Raw genomic sequence first — 21,234 nt, forward strand, 5'->3', positions numbered from 1 at the left:
GAGAAGGGGACAACTCTACTCTGTCCCTGTTATCATCATAACTCTGGGTGGTGTGCATGGTGACATTTTTCACCCACCAGCAAAATAGGCTTCTGAGCCCTAACTCACCGAGCACACAGAACACAATGCAGAAGCCTATCAGAGGGCAGGAATACACTCACAAAAACCCTTGGGTTGCAACAGTAGAATTGAGGCCAAAGGAAAATGGAAGCCTCATTTTGAAGGTCCTGCTGTTTCCTCATAAGCACACCTAAATAAAATGATCTGAAAATGAATGGTAGGCCACAATAGCAAGATTCTTACAGTAAACTGGAAAAACTTGCCTGCTGCTGCTGTAAGCCCCATGGAAGTGATCGCCAACATTAAACACGGACTCCAGGGAGGCCCAAACAAACAACTTTCAACCTCACTTCTGTGGCCAGGGGCACTTATGACAGCAACAGAGGTCAGCAGCTTGGGAGGAAGTGGTGCCTCAGTAATGGGGGACGGTCTTCCAGGCCGGGCACAGCCCAGAGTCACTCTTTTCCTTCCCAAAGTAAGGGGAGTCTGAGGAACATCTCCTTTCACAACAGCACGGGGACAGTGACTTAGCACAAACTCCCCATTAGGCTTCCTGGAAAGTTATCACTCAGGTACTTTACAGGTTTAGGAAATAGATGACAAAAAAGAAAAAGGAAAGAAAAGCAAGAAGAGAGGCACCTGGGTGGCTCAGTTGGTTAAGCAGCCGGCTCTTGATTTTGGCTCACGTCCTGATCTCAGGGTCCTGGGATCGAGTCCTGAGTCAGCCTCCTTGCTCGGCTTGGATTCTGCTTGAGATTCTCTCTCTCTCCCTCTACCCCGGTCCCCACCTGCACTCTATCTCTCTCTAAAATAAATAAGTAAAATCTTGGAAAAAAAAAAAAAGAAGAAGAAGAAAGAAAGAAAACAAAAAAGAAGCTATGTAAACGTAAGGAAGGGCTCTATTTTCAAAGATTGGAGATAAAAAGAGTTAAAAAACGAAAGATAGCTAGTCAGCAATAGCCCAGCTTGGTTGCCTTGGGACTGGGACCAACACTGAGCAGGAAAGTAGATCAGCAGAGGTTATGAAGACTGCTTATCTAAAGAAAAGACAGACGAGAGGCGCCTGGGTGGCTCAGCTGGTTAAGCACCTGCCTTCAGCTCAGGTCATGATCCCAGGATCCTGGGATCAAGCCCCACTTTGGACTCCCTGTTCAGAAGGGAGTCTGCTTCTCCCTCTCCCACTCCTCCCCCTGCTTGTGTTCCCTCTTTTGCTGTGTCTCTCTCTGTCAAATAAATGAATAAAATCTTTTAAAAAGAAAAGAAAAGGAAACGAAAGAGAGAAGAATTAAACTGGATCAAGACAAACAAAACGCTAGCAGTGCTGGCCGGACCTCTCAGTGCTGATTTGTTAGGAGTTGGTATTGTACCTACAGTGTCGTAATGCCTGTGCAGTGATGGTGACAAATGATATTTATGCAACACACACCAATGCCTGCTATTATGTTACAGGTTTTGCAAAGATCATGTCCTTTAATCCTCACAATAACCGTATTGGTTAGCCCTATGATTGTGCCCATTTTACAGATGAAGAAACTGAGGATCAAAATCCCCTATCTAGCAATTAGTAATGGTGGGATCAAATTTAAGCAGTCTGACTCCAAGCTAGCTTTTGAATTGCCACACCACAGCTACAGTTGGCTCCTTTTAAAATATTAAAAGAATTCTACATAGCCTAAAATCTTTATACCATAGCACTTCCTCTTTCACTTTGAAATTCCCAAACCAACAAGGAAGCACACGACTGGTTCAGAAGCCACAGGCCAGGGTTCCAGCAGTAGAGAATCACCAGCCCCATCTGGAACTAAAATCTGTGTGTACACATTTGGGGGATGGGGGTGGGTAGCACAAGGAGGAAGCAAGGAAGTGAAGCAGCTGTCACCTGAGTGAGTCACAGTCCTGGTGACTGACACCTCACAGCTTACGGAGAAAATGTGGTGGCACCAACGTTTGAAAACACTTCTTTTAGAAAGATGGAGGTGTGGGTGAGCATGTGTTATCAGTGTGAGGAGCACAACATTGAGAATGCTCTTTGCAAAGGACCTATCATATTGAAGTCCACAAATAAACGTTTTATGAGTGAATGAGAGACATGACCGGACCCAACGTACTGAGAACAACACCATTTCCCACAACTCCAGGGGAAGAATATAAGCAGCCATAGAGTTGCATTTTCACTTATAAACTAAAACAAACAAACAAACCAACCTCATTCTCAGCACTGACACTCTTTGAACACCATTCTTTAAAAAATTGTCATGCCCAGTTGCTACTGATAAGTGGAAAACCTAGCCACAGCATATTTGAGGAATTGTGTGCTAATACATCGCCTATGATCACCCTCCTTTCCTCAAAGGCTTAATTGGTTTCTCATGTTCAAACAGAAAGCTCATTTACAATGAACATGTAAATTTATATCAAGGACAAAGGAAAATATACGTGTGTGAAGTGAATAGGTAAAAGTTGTGATTGAGCTTCAGTTTAGCTCTGAGCTTCCTGGCAGCCAAGACAAAAAGAGAAACAATAATTTGCACAACCATGCAGAAAGGAGAAAGTGCACCAGTCCCTCCAACGAGACAAAGTATTTCTGAGCACTGAATTCTCAGTGAGTTTTCTTTTTTTTTTTAAGATTTTATTTATTTATTTGACAGGTAGAGATCACAAGTAGGCAGAGAGGCAGGCAGAGAGAGAGAGGAGGAAGCAGGCTCCCTGCTGAGCAGAAAGCCCATGTGGGGCTTGATCCCAGGACCCTGGGATCATGACCCGAGCCAAAGGCAGAGGCTTTAACCAACTGAGCCACCCAGGCACCCCTTCTCAGTGAGTTTTCTGACACAGAGTTTCACATAGGTGTCAATGGCATTGTCCATTCTTCGTTCTCATTTTACAACACAAACCTGGGGCAAATTTCATGAAGTCATTACCTGCAGTAAAGATAAAAACTGAGCGTACAATAATGAAGCATAACTCAGTGAGCTCATTCTGTACGGGAACCAAGTCCACGTAGTCCAAGTTCAGCCTCTAGTTTGATCTGAGTTGGAAATGAGGTTATCTATAAAGAAAGGAAACAGGTGTTTGCTGAACACCTAAACGTGTGCTACGGGCACGACATATTTTTTTTCCTCTAACATACATATCATTATCCTATTTGATAATTAAGTAACTTGCCTTGGGATTCACAGCAAATTAGCAGAAGGATCTTAAGCACATGAATTCTTTTTTCTACCACACACTCTCCTACCCACCTCCTATCACACACTCTCATCGAGAAAAGCCAATGGGCAATTCGTCCTTTAGACAATTTTTACAGGCAATTCGAGTTTGTTCTCTCCAGGGAGGGCCTAGAGCATTGGTGTTGTGTATTTCAGAGTAGGACAGATTTCTGTGGTTCAAAAACCCTAGGTGGGTGGAGTTGACGCATGTAGGCAAGTTCAGGAACGTTCACCTCAGAGGAAGTCCACAGTCTCTAAGCTACAAGCCTCTCTGTTTGAAAAGCTTGAGAAAGGATTCTTTTACTCTCCTTCCAGTGATTTGCCAACTTAGAGTCTCTGAGAAGGCAAGATGTCTATGTTATGATCAAAGCATGGGTAGGAATTGGGTTCTACAAAGGGAACCCTGAGTAGGGAGGGGCTCCACGCAGATGAGAAAGGTCAGATACAGCTGAGGTCTGGAGTATGAGTCTGTGGGGGGGGGGGGGGGCAGGGAGGCAGGGGACACACGGGCAGGTGAGCAGGGCCAGATCCTAAGGACTTTGAGTTTAATCCCTTTGCCAGGAGAAGCTACCCAAAATCACAAAGCTTCTTTCTTCTCCAAAGAAACAGAAAGTAGTACAGAAAAACCAGCCTGAGAAAGATGGCAAAGGCTGCAACTCGCTATAGATAGCACACATCCGTATCTTAAAGAAAAGAACAGCAGCGGGGCGGGGGCGGGGGGGGGGGGGAGGGCTGGACCAGAATTCCTCTCCATAGGCACCCTCCTCTGGCTCCCATGGCTATTCTCACCACAGGACTTGTCTTAACACTGTCTCCTTGTCTGTACCCCACTAGCCTATAAGCCCACGGGAGCAGAGGGCAAGACTGTCTTTGTATTTGGCTATCAGACCTATGGGTATAATTTTGTTTAAGTGATACTTGGTTTTTTAGAAAATGATCAAAGGGAAAAAAATTTCAAGGAGCAACATGGTGACAAGTAAAGCATAAAACAAGAAATGTAAATTATTTTCTCTTTTTGTAACTTCCATATCTCAGTTCCTGTCTGGGAACTCTACAAAATTTACATGCCGTCCCCTGGAAAGGATCCCTCAATTGGTCTGTGCTACCCCAGGGATGTCCCCTGGTGTTGCCCCCGGTTCATCACTGTTGCCAGCGGGTCTTGCCAGTCACTGTGGCCACAGCCGGGGTTGCACGTCGGCTCTTCACATGCTCCTTTCTCTTGTATCCAGTTAGCCAGCCGTGGGGCTGCTTCATGAGAGGTTTTACTATTTTCCTTCCAAGCATCTGGTACATGAAGGGTCATCATCACCAGCTTATTCTTCTCAATCATTCCCAGGATCTTTCCAAAGCCCCATAATGTGCATTCCTTACCCAAGGGACCACAATCCAGCTCTGAAGCGGACAGGCCGAGTCTCCACATGGTTCCCCACAGGACACTGTGCAGAGGCTTTGTAAATTGCAAGCCAGAGACAGCAGTCGTCCCGCGACTGGAAGACACTTGTGGCCATGTATACCATGCGAGGACCACGGGGTATCTCACTCAAGTCCCATTTTCTGAGATTCGAGCTCACCTCTGCCAATCCAAGTATACTTTAGTTCCCGATCTAACACAACATCCAGAATCTAAATCGACCTTGTCTGGCCTCTGCAGGGAGGACTTTGTCAATGAGTGAACAGAAAACAAGATTTTGACTCTCCGTCACCACTCAAGTTGAGCCTCACTCCACTGCTGTTTAGAAGAGCATCAGTCTTTCTTCCCCAGATGGCCAGGAGGCTCTCGGCCGGGGCAGCAGGAAATGTGCACCTAGTGGAAAGAATTTGATGACTAAAGGTAAGTCGATGACAACATAGGGCAGGCTTTTTTAATTGAACAAGGAATCAACCTGGGCACCTGCGTGGCTCAGTCGGTTAAGCATCAACCTTCGGCTCCGGTCATGATCCCAGGGTCCTGGGATTGAGTCCCATGTCAAGCTCCCACTCAGGAGGGAGCCTGCTTGTCCCTCTCCGTTTGCCCCTCCCCCTGCTCATGCTCTCTCTGTCTCGCTCTCTCAAATAAATAAAATGATAAAGAGAGGAAGAAAGAAAGAAAGGGAGGGAGGGAGGGAGGAAGGAAGGAAGGAAGGAAGGAAGGAAGGAAGGAAGGAAGGAAGAAAACAAGCATCCATCAAAGCTGAATGCGAAACAAACAGACCAGCTCACCGTGGGCTTCATGGTCTTGGGATTCCCAACCTGGGGATCCGGTATATCTGTGTTCATTCAAAATGAGAAATATGCTCAAAGAGGGAGGCCTGGTGACTTTGGGACCTTGTAGCTCTTCCAAGAAAACCCTCTATCCTGGGTCTAGAGGTGCAGAAAGTCTACAGACAACCAGCTGTGGGTCCTGGCTTGTTCCAACCTCTGCTATCAGATGGAGGCTTTGCAGCTGCCAGCGGACCACCAAAGAGCACTTGTTGCCTGTAGTACCTTCTGCCAACATGCTTGACCAAGCACTCTGGAATTTGTTTTAGCTTTCATCATTTTTCTAAAGATTTTTTTTTATTTATCTAAGAGAGAGTGAGCGAACAAGAGAGCACAAGCAGGGGCAGAGGGAGAGAGAGAAGCAGACTCCCTTGATGAGCAGGGAGTCCAACTCATTTATAAAACATTTACACAACATTTATAAAATAATAATACAATCCCTATAAAAATACAAACAGCATTTTTCACAAAACAAGAACAAAGAATCGTAAAATTTGTTTGGAACCACAAAAGTCCCTGAATAGCCAAAGCAATCTTAAGAAAGAAAAGGAAAGGCATCACAATTCCAGACTTCAAGTTATATTACAAAGCTGTAGTAATCAAACCAGCATGGGACTGGCACAAAAATAGACACATAGATCAATGGAACAGATTAGGACACCCAGAAATAAACCCGCAGTTACATGGCCAATTAATCTTTGACAAAGCAGGAAAAAATATCCAACGGGAAATAGTCTCTTCAACAGATGGTTTTAGAAAACAGGAAGCCATGTGCAAAAAAATGAAACTGGACCACTTTCTTACACCATACACAAAAACAAGTTCAAAATAAATTAAAGACCTAATTGTGAGACCTGAAACCATAAAAATCCTGGAGGAGAACATAGTCAGTAACCTCTTTGACATCAGCCATAGCAACCTCTTTCTAGATATGTCTCCTGAGGCAAAGGAAACAAAAGCAAAAATAAACTATTGGAACTTCATCAAAATAAAAATCTGCACAGTGAAGGAAACAATCAGCAAAACTAAAAGGCAACCCATGGAATGGGAGAAGATATTTACAAATGACATATCTAAAAAAGGGCTAGGGACACCTGGGGGGCTCAGTTGGTTAAGCGGCTGCCTTCGGCTCGGGTCATAATCACAGGGTCCTGGGATCAAGTCCCACATTGGGCTCCTTGCTCAGCAGGGAGCCTGCTTTGCTTCTCCCTCTGCCTACCCTGCCACTCTACCCGCTTGTGCTCTCTCTCTGACAAACAAATAAATAAAAATTTTTAAATAAATAAATAAATAAACAAGGTCTAGTGCCCAAAATATATAAAGAACTGATACAACTCAACATCCAAAAAATATAATCCAATTAAAAATGGGAAGACATGAACAGACATTTCTCCAAGACGACCTACAGAATGGCCAACAGACATGAATGATGCTCACCGTCCCTCATCATCAGGGAAATGCATATCAAATCTGCAATGAGATATCGCCTCACACCTGTCAGAACGGCTAACATCAATGACAGAAGAAACAACAGGTATTAGCGAGGATGTGGAAAAAGGGGAGCCTTCTCGCACTGTTGGTAGGAATGCACACTGGGACAGCCACTATGGAAAACAGTATGGAGATGCCTCAGAAAGCTAAAAATAGAACTACCCTACGATCCAGTGATCACACTTCTGGGTATTTACCCAAAGAATACAAGAACACTCATTCAAAGGGATGCATGCACCCCTATGTTTATAGCGGTATTATTTACTATAGCCAAGATATGGAAGTAGCCCAAATGTCCGTCAATTGATGAACAGATAAAGAACACACACACACACAATAGAATATATTATTCAGCCATAAAACAGAATGAAACCTCACCATTTGCAACAACATGGATGGAGCTAAAGAGTATAATGCTAAATTACCTGTCAATTTCCGGACTGCCTATATTGCCTTCTGTCAGAGAAAGACAAATACCATATGATTTCACTCATATGTGAAAGTTAAGAAACAAAACAAATGAGCGAAGGGAAAAAAATAAGAGAGAGAGAAAGAGATACAAATCAAAAAACAGACTCTTCACTATAGAGAACAAACTAATGGTTACCAGAAGGGAAGAGTGTGGAGGGAATGGTGATGGGGATTAAGGAGTAAATAATAATAATAATAATACATATGTGTGTAAATCCTTCGCTAGTTAACTACTATTAACAAACTGTACATCCGTCCAGATTTTTGAGGGTTTAAGCATGTGTTCATTTCTTTGTTCATTTTACTTACAATAATCAAATAAACTCTCATGTACCTTCCACTGTAGTTACACCTTTGAAGCTTCTCAGATGCATTTTCCCTTGTTTTCCCTCTGGAAGTAACCATCACCTGAGTTTTATATGAGTCAGCTCCTTGCTGTTCCTTACAGTGAGGCCAAGAACAGACAGGGTTTTTAACCTGAATATACATGACTCCCATTCTGCTCTTCTGCGCCTCTCCTTTTCTGCCGAAGTTTCCGTTTTTGCACAGGTAACTGTAATTTCTTTCTGGTCTTAAGCTGTGTTCCATTTAATAAAAATACTGCAGTTTCCTTTTCCACCTGTTGCTGTGGCTTGCTCCCTGCCCCCTCTTATTATGAGCAATGCTACTCGGGAACGTCCCTGCCTCTATTCTGATTCCCACACATGGGACCTTCTCCAAAGGACTGTCTCCGCGCAATGAAATGGCCACTTCGGAGGGCTGGTGCGTCATCAGTTTCACTAAGCCATGTTAAATTGCTTTTCCAAAAATGGTTGTGTCTTCAGCATAGGAGAGTTTCTTTTGTTGCATGTCCTCAAGAGCACTTGGTATTGTCTGACTTTCATTTTAGCCAATTTGTTGGGTGACATGTTTGTTGTGCTTTTATCTTACATTGATAAAATGTAAGATTATCATGATTAAGCCTATTTCCATATGTTTACTGGTGTTATCATTCATCTTCTGTAAAATTCCTCTTCGTGTTGTGTATTTTCTTTTCTCCTTTTTATTGATTCATAGTACTGCTTTATATATGAATTCTATCTCTGTGTATCTGTGGATCTATTGATGCATCTATTTATCTAAAACTATACTTTCAGGGGTGCCTGGATGGCTCAGTCCTTAAGTGTCTGCCATCAGCTCACGTCATCATCCCAGAGATCTGGGATCCAGCCCCTCTTCAGGCTCCCTCCTCAGTGGGAAGCCTGCTTCTCCCTCTCCCACTCCCCCTGCTTGTGTTCTCTCTCTCATTGTGTCTCTGTCTGTCAAATAAATAAATAAAATCTTAAAAAAAAAAAACTATACTTTCAAATCAGACTTCTTTTAACAGGAATAATGACCTCCATTGCATAAAACCTTAGGTTTTATAAATTGGGTTTAGTTACGACAATCTTAAGGAACAAAACGTTTTCATTCCCTCTACTCAGATTTTCTAAAGGGCCAAACTAGACAAACTATATCAGACAAATAATGATTTATCAAACAGAAGAAAAAATTAAGTAGGGAAAAGAAGCCCCACCATTGCCATTATACCTTTTACTACTTGGGAGACTAGAATAATGAAATTTTGTTTCTCAATTGTTTCTGATTTCACATTAAATTTCAGAGGGGAAAAGAAAATTGAAACACCTTGTCCGCAGTACCTTTCATTATGGATCTCAGAGCCCATATGCTCTCTAGGGTCTGCTTCCCGTTCTAACTTGGGGGAACCGAGCACAAAATAAGATGGACCTGAGACAGAAGGCAATATAGGCAGTCCGGAAATTGACAGGTAATCTTCCCACTGAGTGCTCCCAACCCACAGGGCAGAAAGGGGGCTTTCCCTGGATGGTCAATGCCCTCTGCATGCTGGGCGCTGGGGGTGCCAGACCCCTGGACTGTGTGCAAGAGAAGATGCTGAGCCCTGGAACCTGCCCTCTGAAGCTTACAATTCAGTGAGAAGGACGAATAGGTGGGAAAGATTTCACTCACAGAGCAAGAAACCAGTGGAATTGTTCCATGTTTTCATTGTTGGACTAAACGGAAGATGATAAAGGATCAGAGAAATGTGTGTTCTGGGCTCCACCTGAAGTCAAATCTGTTTGCTCTCCATTCCCCTTTCCTCCAGAGTGGTCCACTAGGATCACCAGGCAGAGATAGGCTGGCCTGGGTCACATCCTCCCAGCACTGTTGGGCCCATGTTGGTGGTCTCTGGGTCAGCCCTGCCAGCCAGTCCCCACACACCCCCACACCCTACTGTCAGCTCTCTGAGAGGGATCCTCTCCCCCACTCTCACAGACTTTCACTTTCACTCCAGACGACTCCTCACTCACAGGGTTTAGGGGAAACTGGAAGCACAGCTGGCAAAAAGAAATAGCTGGGATACCCTCCTGTGTCACATTATGTGTCAGAGCCTTGCTGTTTCCATAAGCAAGTGCTGGTTCTGGTATCCGCCCTAGGCCACTGCTCAGCCCCCTGAAGTTACGGCTTATGAAGGGTCCCTTGAAAATTGACCCAGGCAGTGAATCATAAGGTAATACTTGGGTTCCACTCTTTGGGATGATCTTCTTCGCCAGTGGTTCTCAACTAGGGCAGATGTCTCTCCCCAGACATCTGGTAATGTCTGGAGACGTTTTTGGTTGTCATAGCTGGTGGGAGTAGGAGAGTGCTGCCGTCATCGAATGGGTAGAGGCCAAGGATGTTGCTAACATCCTCTAAAGCACAGGAGAGGCCCCCATCACTAAGACTCATCCCGCCCCCAAATATCCATAGTGTGCAGGTTGAGAAACCCTGACCTACCCCTCCTCACTATACAGAATGGCCATTGACTTCCCTGACATGACTCCCCATTCCACACACCTTCTTAACAGCTGTGGGATTCTCTGATAGACCATTAAGCCAATTCTTACAGTCAACCTGGACACTGGATGCTGGAGAGGGGACCAGGTGTCCTGTGGCTGAGTCAGTGACTCTCTCTCCTAGGAGAACTCAGCTTGTGATCTGAATTCTCAACAGCGTGACACTCATGAAGGATATTCTGGCTGTAGTCCAATCTCTTGGGGGGTGACAAACTTGTAAATGACATGGATAGTGAGAAGGGCTTCTTTATATTTCATGATGTGGTTATTATTTTTTTCATTAAATACTACTAAATAATATCATCAGCGTATAGTCCATCATTCATTTAGTCAACAAATGTTTATTGTGTGCCCATCAGGACCAGACACTGTGTTCTATGCTGGCTGAATGGTAGTTCTTCAAGTCTACTCATGTAGACCATACATCCTACAGCAAAATTCCTTCATCAGATGGGATGGAGCAAGGGGTGCTTGCGAATTTGCAGGTGCATGAGCCCCCCTCCAGATATTCTGATTTCACAAGTCAGGATCATGCCCAGAAACCTGCATTTTTAGCAAGTGCTTGAGGTGACTCTCATAGAGGCTATCCATGGGACCATGATTTAATAAACATTGGTAAAATCATGAAATTTACCCAACCTAATCCCAGGTCTGAGAACGTGCAGAACTGAGCTCCAATGTGGTCATTTCCTATATAGCTGGGGGGAAAAAATCATGTAACCATTTAATCTATTAATCATTTAATCATTAATCTCATGTTTCTTATTTTTAAGCAGGAGAGTAAGACCTGTTCAAACACCAATGGTGAAAGATTAGAATGACCCCAGGTAAAGCCAGAGAAGCCAGACACTTAAAAAGGAACAAAACCATAGAAGTTTTACTTCTAAAAGCTAATTTTTATGACATATAATAAAATGAGCATTTGCCAACTACACTGGTATCAACAGTAATTAGGAGTAAAATCTCTTGCTTATCTAAGAGGTATGCACACTACCTATTCTCGGAACCAGCCTCAGCATGCAATGATTCCTAGCTTGATTAGGGACCACGAATCCTCCCTGGATACCAAGATTAATGGCTTCTCTGATTACTCTCGATTGTTTTTCAAATCTCTTCTCAGATCTACATCATTTACCCTCTGTTATGTGGCTTTGCAGTGGACCACTTATTTTAGGAACATATTCACCTCCAGTAAAAGACCTCATCTAAACCTCGTTCAAAGCAAAACTTTTCCAAGCCATGAGAAACCCTCCCCCCGCCCCAACTTATATAATGTCCAGGAAGTTAGCTCACTGTGCAGGTGTGATTGTAAAACACAGGGAAACCACTTTCAGCCCAACTTCTCTCCCCCAAATTACTGTGATCGATTACATAATAGAAGAAACCCATATAAAGAAACTTGTGATAACAGTTATATAACAGATTAAAATCGATGTGTCACAATGATCATTAATAAGAAGCAAAGATTAAAGGCCAGAATATCTCAGACAACATGCTATCATCTTTTAATTAATCTACAATGCATTTCTCTTTTTCAGCTTCGCTAAGAATTTCCTCCCATTCTGTCCCTTCAACTAAGTGTCTCTATTATACCTTCAACTGTCTCTAGGTTCCTATCTGGTCTTCATTGTTTACTTTTTGCCTCACAAACAGGACCCTTTGAGTTTCTTCACCAATCAATCACTTCAGAAAGACTCTGCTCTCTGTGATCCTAGGAAAGACCACTCAAAATACGGACAAGTGTCCAAACAGGAGGGAAATTATCCTTTCGTGAAAAATAAGAGAAAAACTCTCAGTTTCATGTGTGATCTGCAGACTTAGCCCCTCCGAAGTGCCCCATTGTGGCCTCAGCCCATCACACCCCAAATAAGCTCTATTCCAACACCAGCTCCAAACAGAAAAGAACCCCTCTCTCCCGGTTTGGGAACTTTGAGCCAACATATCAGTTTGAATGCAAATTTCCCCCATACTCAGATTTGCTGAGAGATCCATTTTTAAGTAGATTAAGCTCCCTGTAGACCAACATGCAAATGCGGGTGTTCAAGTATAAGAACCCAAGGGCAGCAAAAAGACATTGACTGTACCTATTTTCCCAGCCTCCACTTTCAGGTTGAACTCCCAGTTTCTTGGTAACTTCAGGGACATTTTGCTCCCTCTTCGGGTGAGTAGCTGCTGAAGCAACAGGTCTGTCACGATTCCCGCCCTTCTCGCTTTCTCGATGTTTCCCTCTAGGTTTTGTGTGTGTGTTCCCCTTTGTGAGTTCTTCACAAGCAATCCTGGGTTTGGAGTTGATTTGCCAGCAGGAATCCTCCTTTCTTTCAGAAGAAAGGTCCATCCATCTGTTTGTCACTTTGGGGATGGCCCCCGAATCCCCCCAAGGCCTCCAACAGTCCCACAGGGGCTGGTGCTTCCTGAAGTGTGCACCTTGCTTTTTCTTGCTTTCGGTTTTACCAGAAATATCCCAGTTGATACTTCACTCTGCGTCATGAGAAGCAGAGCTCCAGTTCGAAAGAATCTCAGGCCTCGCAGAGGCGAGGTTGTGATCAACAACTGCCGTCTCTCGTCTTTTTTTTTTTTTTTTTTTTTTTTTTTTTAAACTGTCTGCTTCCTTGCGTTTGAGGAAGTGGGTGGCTGGTTGGTGTAGATGATGCATTATGAGCACTCTTTCTTGAGAAAATGGTTTTTGGAAATGCTCGTATAAGTAGAATGAGTGTTCTTGTGATCTAAGGCTATAGCTTCGATCAAAAGAAAAAGAAATACAAAATTTCAAGTGTCCCACCCTGTACCTCTAAGCCTTCCTCCCAACTGAGTGGATCAAGCATCCAAAAATGGTCAGTGAGACAACCTGCGTTCTCCCACCCCACAAAGTTTTCTTCTTTTAAATTCTCCCTGCTGTTAGGACCAGAGAGTAAGTTCTCCTCCTGCTTGAGATAAAGCCTCATGTGGGGAGGGCTCTGAGGTACTTAGCTACTAAGCTGGTTTTAGCTGAGTAGACCCACTCGCGTATATAATGGTTCTTCGGCATTGCGTACAGGGTGTGGGTTTAAGAATCAGACTCACCTGGGTTCAGAACGCAGATCTTCCACTTCTTAGCTCTGCAGCTTATCACAAACAACTAAATCTCTCTGGGCCTCAATGTTCTCAGGCAGTAAAATGAGGTCGATAAAAACCATGACTGCACAGAGTCATGAGGCATTTTGTACAGAGCTTAGCACACGGTGGTTGTACCACTGATGCTAATTCAAACTTTATCTCATTTACTTCAGCTCTGTGACAGGCTTTCATATGTTTAACTGGCTCAGCCTAATCTAGTGATTAAGTATTTGAGTCCAGAGCCAGACTGCTTGTGTTCAAATCCTGGTTCCGTCACTTTTTTGCTGTGTGACTTCAGACAAGTTTCTTGACCACTCTGTGTTTCAATTTCCTTATCGGTTAATGAGGCAAAAAAATAGGCCCTACTTCATATGTGTGTTGTGAGGCTTTATTAGTAGGTAAAAGTGCTCACAGGAGTCACCATTAGCCAGCATGCAAACTACACATCCTTGGTCCATTCAGTCTTCAACCCTCTTGGATGACTTGGTCATACTTTCTTCATAATCTCACATATGCTCATTCTCTGTTGACGACCTTACTTCCTGTTTATTGAGAAAAGTTGGTACAACTAGAAGAGAATGTCTGTATCCTACTACTGTGTCTAAGTCCTACATGTAAGTCTGTATACTCAGCCTCCTCCCAGTTACAGTCGATGAACCATATTATCACTCCTCCATCTTTTTTTTTATTATTTTTAAAAAATATTTATTTATTTATTTATTTATTTATTTATTTATTTAGAGAGCACGAGCAGGGAGAGGACCAGAGGGAGAGAGAGAGAATCCCAAGCAGACACTACGCTGAGCACAGAGCCTGACATAGGGCTCAATCTCACCATCCTGGGATCATACCTCAGCCTAAACCAAGAGTCAGACAAATTTAACCCCCCAGGATCCCCTATCATTCCTCCATCTGAATTAATTCCTTCTCTCTCTCTCTCTCTCTCTCTCTCTCTAGGATCATTCCCATCAGCATTCAAGCTTGTTTAAAAAAAAAAAAACAACTCTACATTCTACTTCCTCCTCCTGCTACAGCCCTATTTCTTTTCTTCATTTTGGAGCAACGCTTTGGTAAGGATCGTCTACATTTGCAAATGCTTGTCCTATTATTCCCTCCTGAAACCTTTCTGTTGATGTTTTTGCCCTCAGGACTTTACGGAATACGTTTTTATCAGGACATCGACAGCATCCCTGTCACTAAATCACTGTCAGTGATGGACCAATGATAGACTAGGCTACATGTCAGCCCAGTGCCTTACTGGCAGCTTTGGACACTCTGATCACGCTCTCCAACTCTGAGCTCTCTCTCTGCTTGGATCCCACAGTGTCTCACTGGCCTGGTCGTCTGCCTGCCTTTCCAGCTGCTCCTTCTCTGGTTCCTTGCTGGTTCCTTCTCATCTCTCTGACTGCCGAATATTGGAGGAAATCAAGACTCACACAGTGGATTTCTTTTCCATCAGTACCCACACTTGGGTGAACTCACCTATCTCAAGGCTTTGATTGCTATGCATCTGCTGATAGGACCAGTGTAGATCTTTAGCCCAGACCACCCCAAACCCCAAATCGTACACATCTCGGCTTAGATATCACACAACCATCTCAAACCAATCATGTCTAAAACTTATATTCAGGGGACCAAACTGAAGGAGCAGTGGTGACCTGAGGTATATTCTCATTGTGAACAAATGGTGACCTGTGGTATATTCTCATTGCGAATGAAAGGAACGTAAGAAGGAAGAACCACATACACATTCTTCAAGCCTCTGCTTGCATCATGTCTGCTCATATTCCAGGAGCCAACACACATCACATGGCCAAGTTCAAAGGCAGGGATATAGGAAGTACACACAGCCCTGAGGTGGTGGGGGAGGGGAGAACGGAGTGATTATTTGCTGATCAAATCTCCAATCCAGCACACTAACCCAGTTCACCTAGCTACTTTCCAACTTCCCCAGGGATACTGAGGTGCTTTGAAGCTGACTCAGCCTACCAGAGATTTTGGAGCCCCAACTCTGCATTTTGGCCAAACACCACTGCTCTTTTTTTCTATCTTGGCTTGGAAGGGAGGAGCAGTGGATAACCATCCTGAGCCCCAGCCCAGCAGCATCTCCATAGGGAAGTTGACATGATCCAAAGTTCTAGTACTGGGACCTTTAACTCAGGAACTCTGAAAATATTTTGAAGGTAGCACTTAGAAACATACAGAGGACTTCCTTTGCTCTTTAGGGTAGGTTCCTGTAAGTCTTGGAAAAACTCATGACTGATGGGGAAGTTGGGTATGAATGCTTGGAAAGGCAATCAGATGAAAAGCACCCCTGGAAAGGCCCAACCCAGCAGCCTTTCCTCTGAGGAGCCTTCCCTCCAGCCAGCTGCTGAACAGGGTTAGAGAGCCCCTGTCTGTTCTGGGCCTCTCCCCTTCTTCCTGACCTTCAGGGAATGAAGAACTGGATGTCCTGTCTGGCCCCAAAGTTTAAATCAGCATTTGCAGTAGCAAAAACAAAAGCAAAAATCCATTCACCTATTTGCTTACTGAGTATTAACCATTTCTTGAGTAAGGACTTCATTTTTGCTAGACTTTGGAGGAATGTCCATGAATTTTGTTTCTGCTTTCATGTTTCTGCTCTCAACGGTTTGTTGAGAGAGAAGAGTTATGTTGGGAGTTATGGGAGTTTATATCTGAGGTGCCTCCCAGGGACCTGGGGAGTAAAGGAAGTTTTCCTGGGGAAATGTCTTTTACATTAAGGCTTGATGAAGGACTTAGGGAGGCAGGAGGGTTGGGAAATGCTTCCAGACAAACAAAGGGCATGCAAGAGGTACAGAGGAAGGAAAGAACTCATCAGGTTGCTCTGGGAAAGGGTGAAAGGGGTAGGAGGGAGGAGAGATGGAGAGATGGTTGGATTGGGGATGGACTCCTGGTAAGCTTCTGTAAGAGTAGTGACTTTACCCTAGAGGAAAGAGAAGCCATGTAGACATTATTATTGGGGTCCAGATGAGAGGCTATGGCAGATGGCCAGGTGAGAGCCAGGGAGAGGGAAAGGTCAGTGGCAGTGTGCAGGTAAAGAAGGGAAAACGAGGTGAGCCATTCTGGCGGTGGGATTGACTGCCCAAGGGAATTTCTGTAGGAAGAAAAGAGATGTGCATGGTCCTGGCTCCAGTCCCTGGAGGTGGATGGGCTCCCATCACAAGGTCAGAGACTGCATCAAAAGAGTGAGGGTTGCTGACGAGGTTGCTAAGGACGAGAGACTAGCGAGGAGTCAGTTGCCAGAGGGAGAAGCCAGTGGGCTCAGTTGGGGGCACCTGTGAAACCCTGGAGCACAGCTGTCCTGAACCTAAAGCTCAGCAGTGAAATTCATTCGTTCGTTCACTCATTCACTCCATAAACATTTATCCAGGACCGGGCTGGACTCTGAGTAAACAAGGATGATTAAGATCCTAGCCTAATCCCCAAATGACTCAGTGAAAGAGAGAAGTGTAAACATAACGGCAGTGCTGTTTGAGCTATTAAAAAGAGTGCACACACAGGGTAGGGTGACAGCAAGAAATGGTGGGCTCAGCTTGAGTAGCCAGGGATGGCTTCCCAGGAGAGGTGACTCAGGGGAGAGCAGCCAGGTGTGAAGGAAGGCGGGGGAGTGGGAGGAGGACGTCCAGGCAGATGAAACAGCAGATGGCTGCTAGAACACAGACCCATTCTCAGGGAATTCTGGGAATGGTGCACCAGAACAAGGCTGAGGGGGAGCCAGGCGGACGGGGTCGGGCTTGCTGGACCCAGGCCTGATGTGCAGCCTGAGGGATTGGACTCCACTCTGAGGTGATGGTCTTTGGAGAGCTTTTTTAAACATCCTTTTTATTGTTACTTTTACCATTACAGTCACCCAAGCATGATCTTCAGAGAAGATTTCAATAAGCATAAAGAATATAAACATCAGGACCCTTGGGTGGCTCAGTTGGTTAAACGTCTGCCTACAGCTCAGGTCATGGTCCCAGGGTCCTGAGATGGAGCCCTGTCTGGCTCCCTGCTCAGTGGGGAGCCTGCTTCTCCCTCTGCCTGCCTCTCCCCCTGCATGTGCTCACTCTCCCTCTCTCTCTCTGACAAATAAATAAAATATTTTTTTTTAAAAAAGAACTCAAAAATCACTGTTAACCATTTAATGTGTAAGGGGAATTTTCCCATCTCGATCTCCATCACTCTTTTTCTATTTATGTGTATATATAATGTGTGTGTATGTATTTTAAATTTAAAAATTAGTATGTATGCTATTTTATAAGCTGTTATGCTCCCATGACAAAAACGAAATAAGGCAAAACACATAAATAGTTATCTTATTAAGTGTTTTCCCAAGACATCATTCATGGCCTTATAGTCTACAGTTACATAGAGATAGCAAAATTTATTCAACAAATCTTTGTATCACTGAGCGTGTGAGATGTGTACAATTTTTCATAATATTCTTGCAGCTAAACGTCTGGGGAAATCCATTCCCTCTCCAGAACCCCTCCACTCCTAGGTGGATTCTTGGAGGTGGAAATGCTGGGAAAGCGGATGAGAAATATTCAGACTTGATATGTCTAAACTGTTCTCCAGAAGGTTCTACTTGAATCCACAAGGGGCGAGCTCCTGCCTGGCCTCACTAGGAGCTGGCATTTTTATTTTGTAAACAAACCAAACCAAACCATTGCCAACTATTCAAGCAAACAACTCTAAGTGCGACTCAAGTTATTTTTCAATGTGCTTATGGGCCATTTGTAGGGGCCAGATACATCTAGGTATCTGTGTGTCTAAATGATTCTGCAAGGAATCAACAGATGGGGTGCCGGGGAGTCTTAAACCTTTATTTGTGACTTTCAGGCTCCTGGCTTCAGCATCTCCTTCAGAACCTCTAGGTCATCTGCATGCCAGCCATCCACTTTGTTGCCTCCTCGTCTTCCATTTTGTCACCTGGATCACTAACCCTCTGCGTTTTGAGATAATTTCTCATGTTTGTACCTCACCTCACTGGTTTTGTTTTTTCATAGCTTTATTGAAATATGATTTACATAACATACAGTTCACACATCTGCAGTGTACAATTCAATGATTTTTAGCATATTCACAGAGTTGTACAACCATGACCACAATCAATTTTAGAACCTTTTTATCACTTAACCCCCACCACCACCACCAAGAAACCCCATACTCATGAGCAGCCCCTTTCCATTCCCCCACAGCTCAGTCCTGGGCAAACCCTGGTCTACTTTCGGTCTCTATATATTTGCCTATTCTAGACATTTCATATAAATGGAATCCTGTAATATGTGGCACTTAGCCTTCTTTCTCTTCACATGTTTTCAAGGTTCATCCATATTATAGCAGGTGTCAGAAATTTATTTCTTTTGATGGTTAAATAATATTCCGTTGTATACATGTAGCACACTGTACTCACTAGTTGATGGACACTTGGACTGTTTCCACTTTTTGGCTGTTATGAATAATGCTGTTTTAAACATTCGTGTACAAGTTTTTTTTTTGGTGAGTGTATACTTTTGTTTCTCTGGATATGTACCTAGAAGGGCATTGCTGGGTCATATGGTGACTCCCTTTTAAACCTTTGAGAAACTGCTGGAACATTTTCCAAAGTGGTTACACCAGTTTACATTCCCTTCAGTAATGAAGGGTTCCATTTCTTCCACACCCTCCCCAACTCTTGTTATCATCTGTCCTTCTCATGTTAGCCATTCTAGAGGGTATCAAGTTTGATTTGCATTTCTCGGATAGCTAATGGTGTTGAGCATCTTTTTGTGTTCTTACTGGCTGGTTTGGTTTTCCAGAACCTAAATTCTGCTTCTTGGACTATCCAAAGATGTAGCCACAAGGAATCTGCATTTCTACAAGGACTGAATTTGGCTAACACTCAAGCCTCCAATTTTGACTTACATTCTATGTTGTTTTGTTTCCTTTAAATCCTTCCTTAGGGAAAGCCCACACACACTGTGTTAAATATCATCCCAAATTTCCAGCTGTCTTTTTCCTCTGTGCTTCTGTTCCAACTGAAGTGTCACGTTCCCCTACCCGCTGTCTGGATCTCTGGAATTTTTAAGCGATGCTCTGCATAAAAAAAGCAGTCACACCTTCCCGGCAGTGATCAGATTTGTTGGAGAGACCCACTGGCCATCACATCTCTCCCTTTCTCTCCCCATTGCAGTTGTTACCAACATCCTCATCACCATTTTGGTTGTAGCTGCTGTTTTGCAAGGATTCGTAAGGATCCCAGAGGGGACGGAAGAACAACAACACACTAGCTGCCTCAAGGATCAGCATCAGAGAAATGGGTGGCAGAGAAGCAGAGTTCAGTTTTCTGGATTCTCCCTTATCTGAGCATCTGAGTAGACTCCAAGGGAGTCACAATTTGAGAGCCCACCTTTGTCAGGAGGTCTCTGTTCATGAGACAAAGCCAGGGAGGTTTCTCTGGGCCGATGTCCTTGTGCGGTAGGACGATTCCCTGTGATCGGTAAATTTGTCCTTACCAAGAACAAAGAGGACCTCTGTTGCTGGTGCCACCCAAATGATGTTGCCGATGCTGTTTTTAACAGAACTAATTATATATTGGAGGAGAGGCACAAGCAAAGAAGAATCTTGAGCCTCCCCGTGTTGGAGCTTAAACAGAAGGGACTTTCTGTTTTACTATTTAACCAAGAAAACTCTTGAAATACAGAGAGGCAGCTGAGGGTTGGGTCCCATCACACCTGTCTCCCACAGTCCTTGAAGGGTCGCTTGGTGAAATCTGAAGGCCCTGACCATGGCAGCAGTTCCTTGAATCCAGTGTCTTTGTTTGTCAGTGGTGAGTGTGCAGTGGGGGAAGAAGGGAAAGCAATGGGAAGGGCCTGCCCTGATCAGGCCGCTGAGTGCATTGTCTGCAGAGAATTTTAAAAGTATAACAAAACTAAAAGACACCTACTTAAAAAAATCATCACTGTGCATAGTACTTCTAAATAATGTCTGTGCTAAACACTCCTCCCCTTAGTTGGACTACTTCCCATCCCTACCCCCATGGTAGGTCCCTACAACCTACCTCCTCCATGGGGAATTCTCTCCTTGCCGTGGAACCTGCTATTGTTGTGTACTTTGATTGATTATATTACCCACCTGCAAAGTGCACACCATGCCTACTCCTTCCCACCCTAGCTTCTTAAGGATTTGAACTCCTATCCCAGCCCCTACCCCACTTTCCCCATTGGTGGTCTTAGAAATCCCCTCTTCCTGTGAGCTTTCCCACGAGCCTTGAATCTGAATTAGATGGCTTAGTCAGAAAGCCTGCAGGATGCTATGCTAAAAAGAAATGCACTTGTGATAATTCCGGGTATCGTATGAAAGTGTTGAACAACTAAATTGTACGTCTGATACTGACATTACACTGTATGCTAACCAACTGGAACTTAAATAGAAACTTTTTTGAAAAATGAAAATAAAAATAAATGTCTTAGGGGCACCTGGGTAGCTCAATCAGTTAAGCATCTGCCTTCGGCTCAGGTCGTGATCCCAGGGTCCTGGGATCGAGCCCCACATCGGGCTCCCTGCTCAGTGGAGAGCCTGGTTCTCCCTCTCCCTCTGCCTGCTGCTCTGCCTACTTGTGCTCGCTACTTTCATCAAATAAATAAATAAAATCTTTTTTTTTTAAATAAATGAATAAATGCCTTAAGACTGCATCTTAATGAGCTTATCCATTTGAGTAGAGCACCCATTTTCTTTTAATTAATAGACTTTATTTTTTAGGCACATTTAGATTTACAGAAAAATTGAAAGGAAAACAGAATCTCCATATATCACCT

At 43.9% G+C, this 21,234-nt stretch overlaps 1 protein-coding gene across 1 annotated transcript in view; it reads right to left on the bottom strand.

Moving 5' to 3' along the window:
• The window catches only part of ARHGAP25 (Rho GTPase activating protein 25), an 85,035-nt gene extending 72,193 nt beyond the window's left edge, over window positions 1-12,842 (bottom strand). Inside the window, exon 1 of the mRNA XM_047744673.1 lies at window positions 12,424-12,842. Coding sequence (XP_047600629.1) covers window positions 12,424-12,484 — 61 coding nt within the window. The 5' untranslated portion in view covers window positions 12,485-12,842. The remainder of the gene's footprint in view (window positions 1-12,423) is intronic.
• Window positions 12,843-21,234: the final 8,392 nt, after the last annotated feature.

The sequence above is a fragment of the Lutra lutra genome, chromosome 9 (assembly GCF_902655055.1).
Source record: "Lutra lutra chromosome 9, mLutLut1.2, whole genome shotgun sequence".
Taxonomy (NCBI): Eukaryota; Metazoa; Chordata; class Mammalia; order Carnivora; family Mustelidae; genus Lutra; species Lutra lutra.